The sequence below is a fragment of the Paramormyrops kingsleyae genome, chromosome 23 (genome assembly GCF_048594095.1).
Source record: "Paramormyrops kingsleyae isolate MSU_618 chromosome 23, PKINGS_0.4, whole genome shotgun sequence".
In the NCBI taxonomy this organism is placed as follows: Eukaryota; Metazoa; Chordata; class Actinopteri; order Osteoglossiformes; family Mormyridae; genus Paramormyrops; species Paramormyrops kingsleyae.
In genome coordinates this window covers 20,776,774-20,793,708 of record NC_132819.1, presented here as the reverse complement: position 1 = coordinate 20,793,708, position 16,935 = coordinate 20,776,774, and the positions used below count along the sequence as shown (strand labels likewise).

At 45.5% G+C, this 16,935-nt stretch overlaps 4 protein-coding genes across 10 annotated transcripts in view; 2 read left to right on the top strand and 2 right to left on the bottom strand.

Annotated features, from left to right (window-relative positions):
* ripor2 (RHO family interacting cell polarization regulator 2) overlaps positions 1 to 6,343 on the top strand; it is a 33,531-nt gene extending 27,188 nt beyond the window's left edge. For all 5 annotated transcript variants that reach the window (XM_072705590.1, XM_023820107.2, XM_023820109.2 and 2 more), the window contains 10 exons: positions 109 to 705; positions 917 to 1,083; positions 1,551 to 1,716; positions 1,818 to 1,950; positions 2,026 to 2,187; positions 2,487 to 2,639; positions 3,372 to 3,574; positions 3,769 to 3,852; positions 4,327 to 4,417; positions 4,520 to 6,343. In XM_072705590.1, the coding sequence (XP_072561691.1) occupies positions 109 to 705; positions 917 to 1,083; positions 1,551 to 1,716; positions 1,818 to 1,950; positions 2,026 to 2,187; positions 2,487 to 2,639; positions 3,372 to 3,574; positions 3,769 to 3,852; positions 4,327 to 4,417; positions 4,520 to 4,620 (1,857 nt within the window). In that variant the 3' untranslated portion in view covers positions 4,621 to 6,343. The remainder of the gene's footprint in view (positions 1 to 108; positions 706 to 916; positions 1,084 to 1,550; positions 1,717 to 1,817; positions 1,951 to 2,025; positions 2,188 to 2,486; positions 2,640 to 3,371; positions 3,575 to 3,768; positions 3,853 to 4,326; positions 4,418 to 4,519) is intronic.
* A 948-nt stretch (positions 6,344 to 7,291) lies between these two features.
* On the bottom strand, positions 7,292 to 10,427 carry gmnn (geminin DNA replication inhibitor). Of its 2 annotated transcripts, none has more exons than XM_023820115.2 (7): positions 10,271 to 10,427; positions 9,868 to 9,935; positions 8,547 to 8,648; positions 8,304 to 8,460; positions 8,128 to 8,210; positions 7,838 to 7,948; positions 7,292 to 7,761 (listed from the first exon to the last, which is right to left on the bottom strand). In XM_023820115.2, the coding sequence occupies exons 2-7, from the start codon at positions 9,919 to 9,921 to the stop codon at positions 7,576 to 7,578; spliced, it is 693 nt and encodes a 230-aa protein (XP_023675883.1). In that variant the 5' UTR covers positions 9,922 to 9,935; positions 10,271 to 10,427; the 3' UTR covers positions 7,292 to 7,575. The 2 variants fall into 2 exon arrangements, with proteins under 2 accessions (XP_023675883.1, XP_023675884.1); XM_023820116.2 differs by having other exon boundaries at positions 10,337 to 10,425.
* Positions 10,428 to 11,697: 1,270 nt separating this feature from the next.
* On the bottom strand, positions 11,698 to 13,135 carry acot13 (acyl-CoA thioesterase 13). Its single transcript, XM_023820117.2, has 3 exons — positions 12,678 to 13,135; positions 12,218 to 12,402; positions 11,698 to 11,938 (listed from the first exon to the last, which is right to left on the bottom strand). The coding sequence occupies exons 1-3, from the start codon at positions 12,759 to 12,761 to the stop codon at positions 11,782 to 11,784; spliced, it is 426 nt and encodes a 141-aa protein (XP_023675885.2). The 5' UTR covers positions 12,762 to 13,135; the 3' UTR covers positions 11,698 to 11,781.
* An 11-nt stretch (positions 13,136 to 13,146) lies between these two features.
* tdp2b (tyrosyl-DNA phosphodiesterase 2b) lies at positions 13,147 to 16,512 on the top strand. Of its 2 annotated transcripts, none has more exons than XM_023820112.2 (7): positions 13,147 to 13,549; positions 13,697 to 13,815; positions 14,530 to 14,706; positions 14,815 to 14,906; positions 14,989 to 15,107; positions 15,190 to 15,360; positions 15,939 to 16,512. In XM_023820112.2, exons 1-7 carry the CDS (start codon positions 13,403 to 13,405, stop codon positions 16,218 to 16,220), a joined length of 1,107 nt encoding a protein of 368 aa, XP_023675880.1. In that variant the 5' UTR covers positions 13,147 to 13,402; the 3' UTR covers positions 16,221 to 16,512. The 2 variants fall into 2 exon arrangements, with proteins under 2 accessions (XP_023675880.1, XP_023675882.1); XM_023820114.2 differs by having other exon boundaries at positions 13,159 to 13,213.
* The last annotated feature ends 423 nt before the right edge of the window (positions 16,513 to 16,935 follow it).

Here is a 16,935-nt window from a genome sequence, read left to right as displayed (position 1 = left end):
CCTTCTGCTGTGTTAGGCTCACGACCTGAACGTTTGCTCCGTCTGCTGTGCCAGGGTTCGATAAGTTCTCACCTGCTCTTCTCTCTTTCTGCTGTTTCTCTGCTGCAGGTGGCTCTGCGTGACGACGTGTTTGAAAACGGCAGTTGTGACATACAGTCCAAGCGTCTGTCCTTCAGCTTGTCTGACACTCCTGAGGCTGGTCCCCCCCCTGCCCAGTACAACCCAGAGATCACGGTCACGCCCCCACCTCCAGACACAGAGTCTTTGTGTCAGGAGGAGGCGGAGCCACAGGAGGAGGAGCCACAGCCACAGGAGGCGGAGCCTGTGGCCTGCGAGAGGGAGTTGGAGCCTGAGTGGGTGGGGCCCGGCGGCTCTCCGTGTTTGGATGCTGGGGAGATGTTCCTGGATCCCGGCGTGTCTGACGCCCTGCTTCAAGACGAAGGCTCTGAGCTCAAGCCCGTGGAGCTGGACACGGATGAGGGCAGCCTGACCAAGCAGCTGGTGAAGCGGCTGACGTCAACCGACATGTTGCCCGAAGGGCCGCCTGGCTGGGGTCCGGAGGAGGCTCCCACACCGACCCCCGGGAACAGCAGCCTGGAAGAGGCCATCCAGGGCCTGCTGCTGAGGCTGGAGGGCTTGGAGGAGCGCGGTCGGGAGCTGCAGGAGCTGGAGCAGGAGGTCATGCGTCTGGAGGACCTGCTGAAGGTAAGATGGCTCTTCTCCGTGGTGCTCCATGGCATTACATTTTCATCAAACTCATGACCTCCTGAGATGTTTGCATAAAAACGTTTACGTTGTCCTCAGATCCCCCGTGTCTCTGGGGTTTGTGGCTTTTATTTCGAAATCTTCGATGCTGGCGTTCGTGCGCCCCCTGGAGGCCGGGCCGTATTTCAAGCTGCTCCTTCTCTGTTTTTAGTGCCGAGTCCCTGCCCAGCACAGCAGGTGCTCCAGTCTCAGTCTGACTGTTGAGAGCGCTCTTGAGAGCTTTGATTTCCTCAACACCTCAGACTTTGATGACGACGACACGGGAGACGACGGCCTCCCCCGTTCCGTGTTTTTTGACACAGAGCCAGAGAGGACGGGGTGAGTCAGGGGTGTCGGACGAGCCACATACCCCGTCTCCGTCCACTGTCTGCTAGAACTGGCCCCCTGGCTTCCTCTGTCCTACCCCGATTTTTCGTGGCATGTCGTGCTCTGCGTGTGATTAACTCCAGTCCCCCCTCTCTCCCCTGTCTGGTCTCCAGCCCTATTGTTCTGTGCTATGGAGTCGGGTCATTTATGACCCAGGTCTCTGTTTCCTTTGGGGGGGAGGGGGGGGGTTGTTACAGTACCTGTGGTGAGCTGCTCTCTCTTTCTCCCTCACTTTTTCGTTCTCGTTCTCTTTCCTCGCTCTTGTTCCTGGGAGGAGTTTCTTCCTCTGCTGTCTTGTGTGTTGTGAATTTGGCTTTGTTCAACTGGCGCCCCCTTGTGTCCATTTGTTTTTGCCTTCGTATCGTGAAGCGTTCACTGGTCATGTAATAACCGCGATTGACTTTGTGCTGAACTGCCAGGCCAGTCCAACACCCAGAGGCCAGGGGCCACTTGAGCGAGGCCCTGACTGAGGACACCGGTGTGGGGAACAGTGTGGCCGGCAGCCCGCTCCCCCTCACCACGGGCAACGAGAGCCTGGACGTGGCGGTCATCACGCACCTGCAGTACTGTGCCCATCTCGTCCAGGTGCTCTGACCATTTCAACACTTTCAAATATTTTAGTGTAATGAGCTGGAATCTACTTTTGGCAGCTTTTGTAACTGTCCATTCACCGCATGTGGTTACAGCTCCTGTCCACTGGGGGGAGCCCATCACAGCATGCTTCCCAGCTGTGCAAGCTGGCTAGTCAGAGGCAGCTGCTGGAGATGCTGGGAGAGATCAGCTCAGACCACATGGGCAATGTCAGCTCCGTCGCTGACGGTGGGTGTCAGAGAGCCCAGCTTTCCGGTTCCTGCTGCCCTGGGCCCTGTGCTATTGTACTTCTATCCCCCCCAGTGCTGCCCAGTTTGGGGGAGAAGCCCGCCCTGCTGGCCTTGTGGTGTGACTTCAGCGGCTCTGTTGGCCTGTTCCACGCCTCACTGGACCACGTTCTCAAGCACATGCACCTCTGTTTTGGCCCAGCCTTGGAGGAGAAGCACCAGAATGCTGCAGACACGGGTACGATAACCAGTTACTGCTACTGGTACAGGCACCTTCGCACCAAAGTTCAGTAAACTGGTTCCTAGTTTCAAGTTCTGGGGTCATCTAGACGGGGAACTTTTGTAGTTCCTCACCACTTTAATGTGTCTCTTTCCCACTGCACTACAAGGAACTGTAATCTTTATGCCTAATAAGAATAGGTGAAGCAAAATTTCATAGGTCATCAGCAGTGAAATACTGAAAACGATTGCACTGGATAAGTCGTTTTCCGCAGTAGAATACTCAGTGGAGGATGCTTGCACATTTCTGACCCACAGTGATCCGGCTGGTGGTGAGTGAGATGGTGGACAGGAACCCCTTACCAGCGGCCCCGGCCCAGGACATCCTCACCGTCTTCCAGTTCCAGAGTTACACCTCGGCTCATGCTGTGGAAGACCTGGGGGAGGAGCTGCAGCAGCTGGCCAGAGAGGGTAAGACCGGAAGGGAGAGCATGGGGTAAGATGGGGTATAATAAAGCATTTCACTGCGCGGTAGAACAGTGTATGATTGTGTACAGTATGTGGCATAAAATTTGACTACGTGATATGATGAGCTTTACCCTCTCGCACTCTGTGAAAGTTCACAGACAGTTTTATTCATTGTAATAAAACATTAACTATAATTTCCTCACACCTCTGAGATCAGGGTTTGAGTCTCTGCCATGGAGTTTGCATGCTCTCCCCTTGTCATGGTGGGGATTCCACTGGGTACTCTGGTTTCCTTCCAGAAACATGATGAGGTTAATCCAAGTTGCCAGATTGCCCGTGTGTGTGTGCGCGCATGGACGTGGTCAGCTATGGGTTGATGCCCTATCCTGGGTTGTTCCCTGCCGTACTCCCGTAGCTAACGGGATAGGCTCCGGACCCCTGCATAGGACAAGCAGGGTACAGAAAAGAGATGGATAGATATCTTGGTACTTGTACGTAGTTTTGTCGCATATTAACATTGCTAAAAATAGCAGGAAGAATGGGGAGAAATTTTTATTGAGTTTGAGTTCTAGTCTGCAGGGGGAAGGACTTCCAAAGCATTTAAAAACATTTCTCTATACAAACTTAAACTACTACCTGCTTTGTCTCTTAGCTTTTTAGATGATGTTGATGATGATTGATTATTATTATTAATACTCGTTAACCTGCTGACTGATGCCGGCGTCCTCTGTCCAGTGGCCCTTGTGGACGTCCTGCGCTCTGGGGACCCCGAGCAGGTCTGCAGGGAGCTGGAGGACGTCCCGGCCTGCAGACTTTGGCCTCAGATGGAGACACTGCAGGCTCTAGCCTCCCTGCTGCTGGCCGACAACCCCGACCTCAAAAGGGCCGCAGCCGCTTTCCTGACCTCTGCTGCCAGCCAATCAGATCTCAGGTCAAAGGTCAGCTGTGTTCTGCAGTTCCGACGTCGCCGCGGCGCTTCAATGGACCGTCACAACCCTAATGATCATGTTGTCTATGGAGTTTTATCTTGGTGTTGTCTGAGTCTGTCAGCGTGCTTTATGGGAGTTTGATGAAAGATGTTTTCCACTCATAAGTACACGGATATGACTGAGAACTGTGTGTGTGACGACAGGCAGTAGAGGCCTACATTCAGCAGCTGTCTGCGGCCGGACTGCAGACGGTGAGGGGGGCCTGTGCTGCTCTCGGCTGTTTGCAGGTGGGTAGCACTGGGGAGTGGAGACCTGCCCCACCGACAGATTAGCATGTTGATATTCGCAGTGGTTATGACCTAACTGCAGATAAATCAGTATCGATGTTTATAACAGCCAATGGATTAAAAGAAACTGAGAGAAGGAAGGTGGATCCGTCAGCCTTGTTATGGGTGTTGTTGCTTAGTTTGTCCACCGGAGGTCACACCACAACTGCCCTGTTGGCAACACACGTTTTTGGAACATGCATTTGAGTCTTATGTAACAAAACTTTTACTAAATATTTTGTTCTGCTTTTGTTCAAAATACTGTTAACAATAAAACAATAAACAATAAAATGTTTTTTTTAACTGAATTATGTTATGTTGGTGAGGACTTCTATCAATTACACAAGTGTTAGGGAAATTATTATTGGCTGTGCAGTGGTGACCTCTCGGGCTGCGTAACTGACTGTGCGTCACTGTTCTCCCGTTCCCCTCCAGGCCTCGGAGAGCATTGAGAATCTGGCATCGCTGTGCGATTCGGCGGATGAAGAGCTGCGGCACGTCGCCATGGAGACGCTGCTCACCCTCGGTGAGTGAGCGCCGCGCCGTGTGCGCGATTCCAGTGACTCCCGCCCCTATTATCCGATTGGCTGTAGGTTGACGTGGGTGTGTCTGCTGGTGTTTTGCGCAGGTGAGGAGGGGAAGATGGCGTACGAGCAGCTGGACAAGGTGCCCCGGGAGATGGTGCGTGTTGGCACGCGGCGGGGCAATGCCGTCACCACAGCCTTCTGAGGGGCCTGGAGTGTCACCGAGGCGAGACTGAGATTCCCGATCTGGGCTGAACCCACATGCATCATTCTGACCAATATTAAGCCATTTCTGTCTGCACATTTTTATTATAATTATTATTACTATGGTTGTTCTTTATTCTTATGACTCTTATCCTTATTGTAATAAGTATTAATTATTGTTTCAGTGGTGTTTTGCACTCTAGGGGACGTTGCAAACAGGGCACATTTCAGCCAGTTGTCAGGGACCTTGCTGACCGTCTCAGACGTCAGCTGCGCAGGGCTTTCCATGCTCACGTCTGTCACGCTGACCTGGGATCAGCAGTCCGCAGCCCAGCACGGTCAGATTCATGGTGTTTGCTCTCTGGCTGCTGGTCCAGGTACAGTGCTGATGTGGGGACAAAGGGGCCGTGTGGATAGCGGGCCTTTTCTGGCAGTGGCTGCTTGTCACTGCATTTAATCCAGGAGATTTGTGACAGACCTTGAATTCAGTCACATATTTGAAAGGATATGCACTTTGGGTTGTAAAAACAGGCAGATACTGGGAGTGGTTTGCTTTTGTGCCTACTGTATATCACTGCATTAAATGGACGATTAACAGCTTTTCCTTTATATATTTTTATCTCTGCCTCAAAAATTGGATTATCTTTTAACTTTTTTGTTGTAGATTGAATTGTAAATGAGCTGTGTATTTATATTAATGTTCTTGATCAGTATCTGTGTCGGTTATAATTAATAATGAGAGCAGAGGCTTTTATTTTTTTTATGGGGAATATTACTTGTTGTGTTACTGGGACTGCACTGGGTGGCCATGGTCACATGACCACAAGCCCCTCCCTCTTTAGAGGTCTTTAGCTGGTTGTAACTGAACTGTAAAAACTGTATGCTCAGCTTGTTACACCTGATTCACCAGCATCACCTCATCACTGTTAAGTTGTTTTTATTAAAGTAAAATGCGTTTAGTTATTTAAAGCATTCACCTTGGCAACTAAAAATACTGACATCCATTGGCAGATTTATCTACTTTTTCCCCAAAATTGGAAGAGACCAACGTGAAATCCCTGTAATTCAAGTAATATTTCTGATCCAGTACAAACATATTCATATTAACGTAATGTGAACTGGGTTCAACAAATCTATTGTCGAGAGTGACCTCGATATGTCAGTATTCTAAACATCCTCACTTGTATGGAAATGTGAATATTAAAAATCTGAGTTCCTCATGCATTTGCCCATCCAACTTTTTGCTTGACTAAGCACCTATTAATCCTTTTCTAACTGTGAATTATATGGTTTTCATAATTTAGTATTATTTGTTTGCTTCCTCTGATGGTTTGTATTATTGCACTGAGATCACATGACCTGTGTTGTAAACTGTATTTATTTAAATCCAAGTCACTCTGTGGCTCAGCGGGTTAAGACCGTATGCATGCCTCTGATTGGAAGGTGCCTCAGATCCTGTGATCAGCAGAATGGTTTTAACATTGAGGTCTTGAGTAAGGCCCTTAAGCTCAGTGGCTCCAAGTTATGGTTAATCTTTCTTTGTATATTTTCCCCAAATTAACTTAAAAGGGCAAAGATCTGACTTGGAATTGAGTAAGTATGGTGACTTATTTTTGATCATGTTTATTCCAGTACTGATTGCTTTTTGTTTTCAGTTTAGAACCCTTCCTGTTTATTCAAAGTGGCAATAAAGTTTATTTTTGCATAATGGCAGCTAAAAAGTTGGTTTGACTGTAGTTTGTGTGTTTCTGTGGTATTTTAGCAGGCAGCCCTGTGAACTTCCACACTCCATGGAGCAATTTGAAAGCCACATGAAGATAGCCCAGGTCTCCATTGTTAACTCCGTCCTGCACAATCCCAACCACTAATCCTAAGCAATTAAGTCACTGAGCCTTTAACTGGCGTGACTGGCCGTCTACACCCTCAATTACAGGAAACTAATGTGAAGAGGCTTGAACACAATTGTCACTTACCAAAATAATGCAGAAAGGCCCGACACTCCAGCAACTGCAAGAGCGGTTTTCTACAAATTCACTAAGTTTGTCACAGAGCCCCCGAGTTTCCACTAATCGCAACATGGAGCTGAGGGATGGGAATCTCCTTTAAGACCCAGACTTCCTCTGCTGTTGCAGGAATGTCACATACTGCCCTCAGCTTCTTCCCCCACACAGCCACCTCCTTGAATATGCTAGTGTATGTGCTTTAGGGGGCAGGTGCAGCCATGTTAACGTACCACTTACCTCACCAAGCTGCAGGAGGCCACATCCACAGCACTTGACACGGGAAGAATTCCTGGAACCAGCTATGTATCCCATTTATTAATGTTCACATCCTTTCATTGCACAGTCTTGTCCCAGCCTCTCCCCTGCAACTGTAGTAGAAGAATTGCATTCCTCCAATCATGTGACAGACTGCAGCCAGGGGGGGCGGAATAGAAACACCACCACAGCACAGGGTCACAGATGGGACCGACTATACTCAAGAGCTTCAGTACGTTCTAGGTCATTGCGAACTTAACCAGACACCTCAATGCTAGGAAGTGAAAAGTGTGGCAAGGCAGAAAACCAGACCAAGCCCAGGCACTTTGACAGCAACCCCATATTAAAAACACCCACTTGTCAAAAGCAGCCCCATTACACAAGTTCTCCCAAAAAGGTAGATTTGCCAGAAGCTGGCTGTGTAAAAAGTACTTTTATTTTACAGTTTAAGTCACATTTACAGTATATACAGAATGTGCATCAACATCCATGGCAAAGTAGCATGGCAGCACTGGTCAGTAAACAAAGCAATTGGCAAATCAAGGCTAGTGTCAAGCGACTTAAAAAAAAAAAAGGGGGGGGGGGCCTTAATTACACCCACTTGCAAAAAAGTCATAAGTTACATTTCACACAACAGCAGGTCCACAGACAGTAAAAATGGCCTCTTTACGGGTCTTCAGTTCCACAGACAAGCATAATCACTTTTCTTCTGGGTCTTCCTCACTACAGACACTTGACTCATCTTCAGCTTCACTATTTGCAGCAGCATCATCATCACTCTCTGCATCATCATCATCTTCACTCTCTGCAGCATCCTCATCCTCTCCATCAAAAGCAAGCTCTTGTAGATCATCCAGGCTCTGTGGGCTCTTTCCAGTTAACCTCTTAAAAAAATAAATGAAGACCATGCATGAGCCTGTGTGAGAGAGCAGAGTAAAGCATGAGCGCCAAGCTCCTCACCTCGATCATGTCGGCCATGTGCTGGACATGCTGAACCAGCTCCTGCAGCTCCTCATTCTCACTCCTCAGCTTGGAGATCTGTACTTCCTTGGCTTCTATGTCTTTATGCAACTGCATGAGGAAAAACCCATTAAACCAAGTACTAAGGGGGGAAGAAAGAAAAGAAACGGTTGCCACTTTCACGACAGAGCCACGGTGGCTGAGAGTGGCAGTCTGAACAAACTTCATACAAACAGGGATAATGCAGCAGATTGGTTCGATGAGAATTGTCAGCAACTCTGACAACATACCCTTTCATTCTCCAGAAGGACGTTGGACAGAGCTTTACGCCTCTCCTCAGCAACCTCCTTCCAGTAGGTAGACGGAGGGGTCTCTGGAATAAATCATCATTTGTTAAACACACCACCACCCAAGCGGCAGCGAACGAGAAATCCTGAAGCCCAAACACCGCAGGCACAGGACACACCTTTGACCATCAGCTCATAGCTGCCCTTCGCCGTCCCCTCAGCCACAGCATCATTTTCAGCATTTTGGTCTTTCACCGCCACTTCAGCTTTGACCCTCTTTGAGCCCTTTACCTGCTTGGCTCCCCACAGCTTCCTCTTTGGGGGGGCCTTTCCTGGCTGAACATGGAGGTTAAAGTCAAAAAGGTACAAACCCAACATTCAACTCCCCAGATTAGTCCTTTCACACACCCCCCTCAATTTACCTCTCGCCCTCTTCCGTGGTTCTCATTTATCACAGATGGCTGGAGGACTTGCAGTGTTCTCCTGACTGAAGCAGCACCTTGGGTAGTTCCTGAAAGAGCTTTCTGTGTGGGGAGAGGAGGAGCAGATGTACACATTCTCAACATGCATTCAGATTGCTCACATCAGGTAGTTTCCATGAAAACCCTCAACTGAAGTAACTTAATACACCCAGCTGAGGAACCTAATCACTTTCTTGACTTCTATAGACAGCCCACATTTAGACAGGATTAGCCCCATTCTTCCACCTGAGCAATCTGGTTACTCTGTCATGGGATAGCGAATGAGTAAACGGGCTGACCAGCCCTTCATGTCTGACTGCATTGCTAATGTGGGAAATTCAACTCTACGGGCAGCATTTGGTTCCCACGGGCACTGGGTAGCTTCCACAAGTTATCGTCTTACCGAAACAAACATTCTTCAACAAATAACCGTGGGAACTGGCTCTGAAGTGATCAAAGATCCAGCACCAGTAGAGAGCAGGTTAATGTTTTTCCTCATGCATGCAAACACGGAAGTACAGTAATCAAGTTAGATACAGAAACCTTGTCTATTATTGTTCATTACCAATAATCTGACAAGCGCCTGCAAAAAAAGCCCAATGAACTACTGCCACAATTTAATCCCCCCCCCCCCCCTACAGATCTAGCAAGGCCCCTACAAAGGCATGAGCATTTCAGCCTCAACAGAATGGGGTGGGGGTGGGGGTGGGACGGTCCCATAGATTACAGAAACAGAACATAAAGAGGAAGCATTTTAATTGAGCATTTGTACAGAGTATGGATACAGGTACACAGAAATTACTATTTAGACAGACACAGGTGAGAGTAGATTAGGATTAAGGGCCTTGCACAAGGGCCTCATAGATACTGTCTGGCTGGCCATGGGATTTGAACCGTAGGCCACCCAATCATGGACACAGAGACCCAAACCACACCTCCTCACTTCACTGACTAAATTCGAGATCAAAAACGGATCAAACAAAAGCACTTCAAGCATTAACTAGTAAAAATAGCAAAACCACCGGTTTTCCACTAGTTACTATTCTGCTGGTCCACCTACTCATGTTTGACACCACATGATGGCTGCCACTTTAGTCTGATATTGGAGGAGATTTAATCATACGCTATCAGGGTAACCATTTACTCTGGCTGTAGGCAGTTCTCTCTCTCTCTCTCACACTCACACTCACACACACACACACACACACACACACACACACACACACACACACACACACACACACACACACACACACACACACACGTCCTAGGCGGCTCTCACCTTTGTGATCTCCGAAGCCGCGTCGCCTGGCCTCTGTTTGTTGATCGAGATCATCTTCAGACGTTCACCTGGGGGAAAAAACCCGCGCATTTAGCGAAATAAAGCCCCCCGAACCACGGAGCACGACGGGCGAGTCCGAGCAAAACCCCCGACGGAAGCGGAAAGAGCCGCAACGCAAGCGGAGTCTCCGACGCCTCCCGATACCCGACAGCAGCCGTGTGAATGGATCCGAATCCCCGCAGACTTGCAGAAAGTAGTCAGTCAAATCTCTACGAACAGGAGCCTATACAAGCTGCAGCGTTCGCGGCGAAACCCAGGATCAAAAGCAGGCAAAAGCGAGTCTACAGACCGACCAAACGACAATATGAGGAGCCCACTAAAGCATCCGTAATCTGCCACCAACCTCGGCCAGATGCGGAGATGAGGGGGAAGTAGCGGTATTTAGCGGAGAGCAGGAAAGACTGCTTACAATGATAACTGGCAACCGCTCCAGGAAGAAAAATAATGTGTCTGAAACACCTACAAGCACCCTCCCGCCCGCGCCATACCTTAAATACCGCGCGGTCACGTGCCTCCAGGAAATGACGTCCCGGAACTGTTGTGTGTTGGTCGCCTTGTTTCGCGCAGTCGGCAACAGCATTTTTCCCTCGTAGTGTTTAGAACAATAACCACTGCAAACCCCAACATTACAAACATATCCGAGGGATTAAAATAGACAACAGCCACACAACATGACAAAAATAAGAAAATGAACATAAAAAGAGGAAAACAACATCAGGTCTAATGAATTTTTCCAATTTGAAACGATCCAACTAAAACATGTTTTACGTTTTTGATATTACTTTGGAAAAATGTCACCTGAAAACAAAGTAAAATCTGGCTTAGAGGTTGTCACTCTGACATTGTGAATGTGATACTTGCCCAAAAGACAAAGCAACTTGCATTGTCACTAGTGTCACAACACAGAAACAAGACATTTCTTCAGTTATATTATTTTACCAAAAGGCAAAAATTGGTAACGAAATCTTCATCCAGAATGGTCATGTCAAGGAGCATTTTACAAAGAGGGCAGGTTCATTACCCAGAAAGAGTACAACGTAAAAAAAAAACTTTTACAAACTGATACGAAGGCTTGAAGAATAAACGACATACATAATCTTGAAATAGGTCTCTTTATCTTTGCTTGAAATCACCAATTTCTTGAGTTCCAATCAGACATGGGAAAATGAAAATAAGGGGAATCATTTCCTCCAATAACTGAAGCTATTGGACAACACTCTTTAATGAGATGTATTTTTCTAAAATTAATATTTTCTGAAATACGTTCCCTTATTCACAGGGAAGCCGCTACTGTAGGAGAATAAACAGCTGAGATGTGAACCCTCTACGGATTCTAGAATACTTGTTACCTGTTACTCAGAATTTACTCAAAAGATGCTGAAAATTTAATTTTTCCATATTTTCTGCTAGGATAATTTTTGTCTTTTGTTGCTCTTTATGCTTTCTCTCTATACTTAAATAAAATTTTGAAAAAAAGAAAAACAACTTCCTTATCATGTTTTACTGACTGTATTTTGATAACTAACCCAACATGGTTTCAGAGAAAATTGGTGAATTTTTGTACATTCATTGAAGTAAAGGAGAGTAAGGAGTTTTGTTCAATGTTATTACACAGAGACTAGTAGTAATAGGTATTGAAGGAAATCCTATCTGTATTTTAAAAAATTAGAAACAGACACATGTAAACTGGCTTTACTGGCAAAAAAAAAATCAATAAGGGATAGTACAATAATGGTGCGTGTAGTTGTTTAAAAATATGCCAGTACAAACTTTGTCAAATATTTCCAACCAATAGGATTTATTTGGACACGTGTTACAGTTTATACAAATTATGCTCAAACATTAAGCCCAGATTTAACCACCCAAGTACTTTGTGTGTCTTCCTTGTGCAATCAGTTTTCCAGTTGCCTTGCTGGTAAGATCAACAGTGGCAAATCCCAGTGTCCGACCTTGCTTCAATATCTGGGCAGTAATTAACACATCATCCCCTACCTTGGCTGCATTCATGTACCTGAAAGACAACCAAAACTATTTTTAACGCCTACATTAGAGTCTATTTTGAGGGTAACGTGGTTCAATTTTTTACTCAGGTCAGTCTCACTGTTTTCTACAAATCAGGATTTCAGGTTAATATAAAAAACATCCAGCTGAGAACTAGTTTAGTGCCTGAACCATCTACTTGCTGCCTTTATACTGAATATATTCCATTAGGTCTTGTAAGCAGAAATTCAAGTTAATAAGACCATTTCTAAGCAAACATCTGTTAATGGCTGGTGCAGAATGCACTTACGTGATGTTCATGTCAACGCTGACACCAGGAAGGCCCCGCTCAGTGTACATGAATGCGGATGTGGAAATTACATCTACCAAAGTGGCTGTCATCCCACCGTGTAGCGTGCCCAAACGATTCGTATGTTCTTCCTCCACCTTCATTTCACAAACCACTTTACCTGGACTTGCTGATACGATGTTAACCTGCAAAGGAACACGATTGCTTTTTCTACTATTCCAACATGAATATCCTTGAAAGAAGCGTCGGCTAACCAAACAGTGGTACTATAATGTAACAGCAGTACACGTTTCAAGCACGACATGTCAAGGTCAGTCGGTAAAGTAAGGTAGATTGCAGGCGTTTCATCGTTGCAATCTGCAATCAGAACTATTAGTGGAATTTTCATTTCAATTCTAAAAGGCAGACACAGAAGTTTATGCATAGTGTGAAGCTAAGTGTAATTGAAAGAAAAACATACCTTACTTAAAACCCGATCAAAACCAGGGCCGTCCACCATGGAACGCATTAATTCTTTCAGATGTGTTAAAGACAACGACGCCATTGTAGTATATGAATAAAAGATTAGACAACTATAATTGAAGAAAGACGTTAGGCGTTACTCCCGAAATCCCTAACCCTCTTCTTTTCCTCGAGCTAATCAGAAGAGCCAGGCCGAAAACGACCTGAAAGTTTGAAACTCCGCAGCAGTGTCCGATCCCCACACCCGCCTCTGCACTCAATCCAGGTCTAAAATACTGTTACGGTCTGCATACTTTAACTTTCCATGAAAATGCATAGAAATGCCATTTGAATTTTCTACGCGTCTTAATCACAACCTAAAGAGAAGCAATACAGCGTTAGGAAATGAACTGCTAAAATTCACCGGAAGACCTAACAACCGGAAACGCGCTTCACGCGCGGGACGGTTCGCATTTCGGTCCCTCTCACGAAGTCATTGATTATAAGTAGTTCCGCATTTGCAGCGGTAGGTTTGTAGCTGCACGGTTAGACGCTGTAAGTAAAGTAAAACAGCGGTATGCGTTGCATTTTATTATTTTCTGAAATACGTTATACACGATGGTAATTTTTATTTTAGCGCCTGTTAAATAAAGTATGCGGCCTTTATAAACGACGTTACTATAGGCTGACAGTTTTACAGAACGACCGTAGCCGTGAATTTCTTTAAGTCTCAACAAAATAAAGATGGATGCTAAAGATACAATAGAAAAACAACCTAATGCAAGTTTAGAGGAATGCAGAATACGTCTCTGTGAGAAGTTTGCATCTATCACTAGTTCGGACGACGCTGTGGCTCAGTGCTACCTTGCTGAAAATGACTGGGATATGGAAGTAGGTCCAAATGTGTGCGGAGTTTCAGGCTGAAAAGTAAAATTAATGAGAACTAACGACATGTTTGGGACTAATGACACAGATGTGCCTTTGAGCTGGTTTCTGTGTCGTGAAGAATGGTTTTGTGACTATCATATCTTTCCACAGAGAGCCTTAAACTCCTTTTTCGAGGAAGATATGAAAGCTGTCTTCGATGCAGATCAAGATGCAAACCCCAAGAAGGAGCCTCCGCAAACATCGAAAAATGAGGCAGGGGCCGTGGATTGGTAAGGATCCGGCATTTCCTACCCGTCCCCCTCCCGTCTCATAACGCTGAGAAGCATACATACTGTATGTGTATGGTAATTATGAAATTAGTTGTGGTATATAACTTATTGATGTCACGTACACTCATTAAACTGCATAACCTGCACAACTTCGATCGCCGGATCTGCTCTAACTCTTGCTATTATAATATTTAGGCCTGAGAGATGTTCGAAGAAAGGAATGTTAAATTAAACGTTATCGTATTAAGCGATGATCCATTATATTGGTCCGCGGGGGGGAAGTTGTCCTTTAGGCTAATACAATATGATCCCCATGAGACCCCCAGACACACATCCAGGTTAGAGTAAACTGATGGTTACAGCGCAGAGTCAGCCAGCATGTAGCGCCCCTGGAGCTGAGGATTATGTTCCTTGCTCAAGGGTGCAAAGGTGGTATCAGTTTGCTGGCCCTAGGATTTGAACCAGCAACCTTCTGACCATGGGTATTAATATTAATAATAATAATAATAATAATAATAATAATAATAATAATAAATACAATTAATATAGTGCCTTTCACAATCCCAAGGTCGCTATTATGATATTTAAGCTTGAGATGTTCAAAGAATTCTGTCTCGCTGAGCCACACATTGCACACGATGAATTGATCTCCTAATTTCTGTTCAGAGACGCTGAATAACTGTTTCATATGTTCATTCTTTGGTTCACTTGTAGCATAGACTTAACAGAGGAGGATCCTTCATGTTCAGGAGCAGATTCTACAGATGGCAAGAGGCAGCAAGCGGAGCCAGACGATGACTGCAAGCTGTCTCTGCTCACCTGGAATGTGGACGGTTTGGATACTGGCAACCTGGCAGAGCGTGCCCGTGGACTCTGCTCAGTGCTGGTTCTGTAAGTGGAAGGGGAGCCGTCAGGGAGAAACGTGAAGCTGTAAGGGGCAGGAGGCAAATAAAAAGCTGAAAATATTTTGATTAAAACACTCGTTTCCCTTTTGATTAGGTACACACCTGACGTAGTGTTTTTGCAAGAACTCATCCCACCATACATGAAATATCTCAAAAAACGTGCTACATCATACATTATAATTGAAGGTACTTTTTATTTTGTATGAATTTTTAACTGCGGTGTTAGTACCTCAGCGGGTGCCCTTTATAATGTTTTGTTCTCTGTTAGGAAATGAAGATGGTTACTTCACTGGTATAATGTTGAAGAAGACCCGAGTCAAACTCCTAAAAAGCGAGATTATCAGTTACCCGGCGACCCAGATGTTGCGAAATCTTCTCGTCGCTCAAGTTTGTTCCCTTTCTTCTCCCTTTTGATTCAGGTGCTTGACCAGTACAGAAACAACATTTTAAATCTGTGTGTCTGACTCAGGTCAGATTCTTGGACCAAGACATATGTCTGATGACATCACACCTGGAGAGCTGTAAAGAACAGGCCCAGGAACGAATGAATCAGCTGCGAGTGGTGCTGAGGCGCATGAAGGAGGCTCCTGACAACGTCTCCGTTGTATTTGGAGGAGACACCAACCTGAGGGACCCTGAAGTAAGATCCAAGTGTAAATTGTTTCAGCATAAATGATAGAGCTGTCACGATTACTCCGTTAAACTTGATTACTGGTTTATTAAAAAGCATCGATTTTAAAATTTTCCTTCTCGATTACTCGGCAACGCGGCCGAAGGAAGACTGGCATTTGGCAGATGAGGATCCAAAAAAAGTGAAAGTATCAGTTGTGTGGAAGCACTTGAGATTAAAAGTGAAGGAAAGTGCAGTAGTTTGTCAATATTACAAAGGTGACTTAAAACTTAAAAAACTTTCTACGATTCCTGTATGCTAAGATAATCGCTGCCAAAAATGGTTAGACCGTAATACTGATCATCATGAGAGGTATAATTATGTGGAGGCACTAAGAACATTCACGAACAGATGCATTGTTTTATTTATCTGACATTTTAGTTTTTAAGGTTATCTTTTTTTCTTTCCTGTTAAAGTAAGAATTAAGTAATAATGCTTTTTCTTCTAGCCCTAAAGAATGTTGGCAACCTGTTCCTAATCTGATTGGCGATCTGCTGGAGATGTTCTGGACCATTAGCCAGCTTCTGATTTGTTTTGTTTCCATGCAGGTGCTCAAAGTGGGGGGGCTACCGGCTGGCGTGTGCGACGTCTGGGAGCAGCTGGGCCGACAGGAGCATTGCCGCTACACCTGGGACACCAAAGGCAACAGCAACAAGGGCCTCCCTTATGTCAGCAGATGTCGCTTTGACCGCATCTACTTCCGACCGGCCGGGACGGGGTCCCGCTTGGCCCCAGACCACATGAACCTGGTCGGTCTGGAGAAGCTGGACTGTGGTCGTCATATTAGTGACCACTGGGGCATCTACTGTACCTTCACCTTGGCCTCCTGAGGAGTTACTTACCTGCTGTCAAACTATTCAGTAGTAGTGGAAATGATTGCACTCAAGTGTAGCAATGAATGTTATTGTTAATGTGTAATATACCTCAAGGGCCATTTCCCAGCCCCGTTTCATGGAATCTCTTCAGTCAGTATCATTCTTCTGATCTGTACAACATGGAGTTTCAAACATCATCACGTATTAAAGCAGCCATTGTAAGAGGTTTACATTGCAATTTGATCACTGTTCTTTTAAACACCCTGAAATGAATATATTTTATCTCAATAAAATGAGCTCATTTCAAGGCTGGCTTTATTTTTTTTTGTGATCTTTTGTCTGCCGACACAAGGTTACAAGTTTGTATAGTGGAATTAGGAATCAGATTAGGGAAATTAGTTGAGGGTAAGTGTGTGTATATTACATATATCTCTCTCCCCCCCCCCCCCCCCCCCCATTAAAATATGATCATGAATTTCCTCCTAGGATCAATAGGGTTTATCTAATCTTAAGGAATGTTGCATGAAATATTTTGTAGTGGGGAAAAACGCAGTCCTGCTAATTCTGCAAGCTTCAAGGTGGAAGTAGTTTACTTTGTTCTTACATGTTCTTGTTAGATTTTCAATCATTTGTCACTCATCATATCCCAGAATGAACAATTATGCTGTTTTGATGATGGACGCAAAAAATGGCCTGGAATGCTACACCCACACCATAAGGTGAAAACTAA

What these genes read in the sequence shown, in the direction of transcription:
- gmnn (XM_023820115.2), bottom strand. Translation starts at nt 9,921, where the DNA reads ATGATCTCGATCAACAAACAGAGGCCAGGCGACGCGGCTTCGGAGATC. An exon ending in CGGCTTCGGAGATCACAAAG is followed by an intron (nt 8,649 to 9,867) that starts GTGAGAGCCGCC and finishes CTCCCCACACAG; the next exon opens with AAAGCTCTTTCAGGAACTAC. An exon ending in ACATGGCCGACATGATCGAG is followed by an intron (nt 7,762 to 7,837) that starts GTGAGGAGCTTG and finishes TATTTTTTTAAG; the next exon opens with AGGTTAACTGGAAAGAGCCC.
- acot13 (XM_023820117.2), bottom strand. Translation starts at nt 12,761, where the DNA reads ATGGCGTCGTTGTCTTTAACACATCTGAAAGAATTAATGCGTTCCATG. An exon ending in TTGATCGGGTTTTAAGTAAG is followed by an intron (nt 12,403 to 12,677) that starts GTATGTTTTTCT and finishes GTTCCTTTGCAG; the next exon opens with GTTAACATCGTATCAGCAAG. An exon ending in AGCGTTGACATGAACATCAC is followed by an intron (nt 11,939 to 12,217) that starts GTAAGTGCATTC and finishes GTTGTCTTTCAG; the next exon opens with GTACATGAATGCAGCCAAGG.
- tdp2b (XM_023820112.2), top strand. Translation starts at nt 13,403, where the DNA reads ATGGATGCTAAAGATACAATAGAAAAACAACCTAATGCAAGTTTAGAG. An exon ending in GAGGCAGGGGCCGTGGATTG is followed by an intron (nt 13,816 to 14,529) that starts GTAAGGATCCGG and finishes GTTCACTTGTAG; the next exon opens with CATAGACTTAACAGAGGAGG. An exon ending in ATCATACATTATAATTGAAG is followed by an intron (nt 14,907 to 14,988) that starts GTACTTTTTATT and finishes GTTCTCTGTTAG; the next exon opens with GAAATGAAGATGGTTACTTC.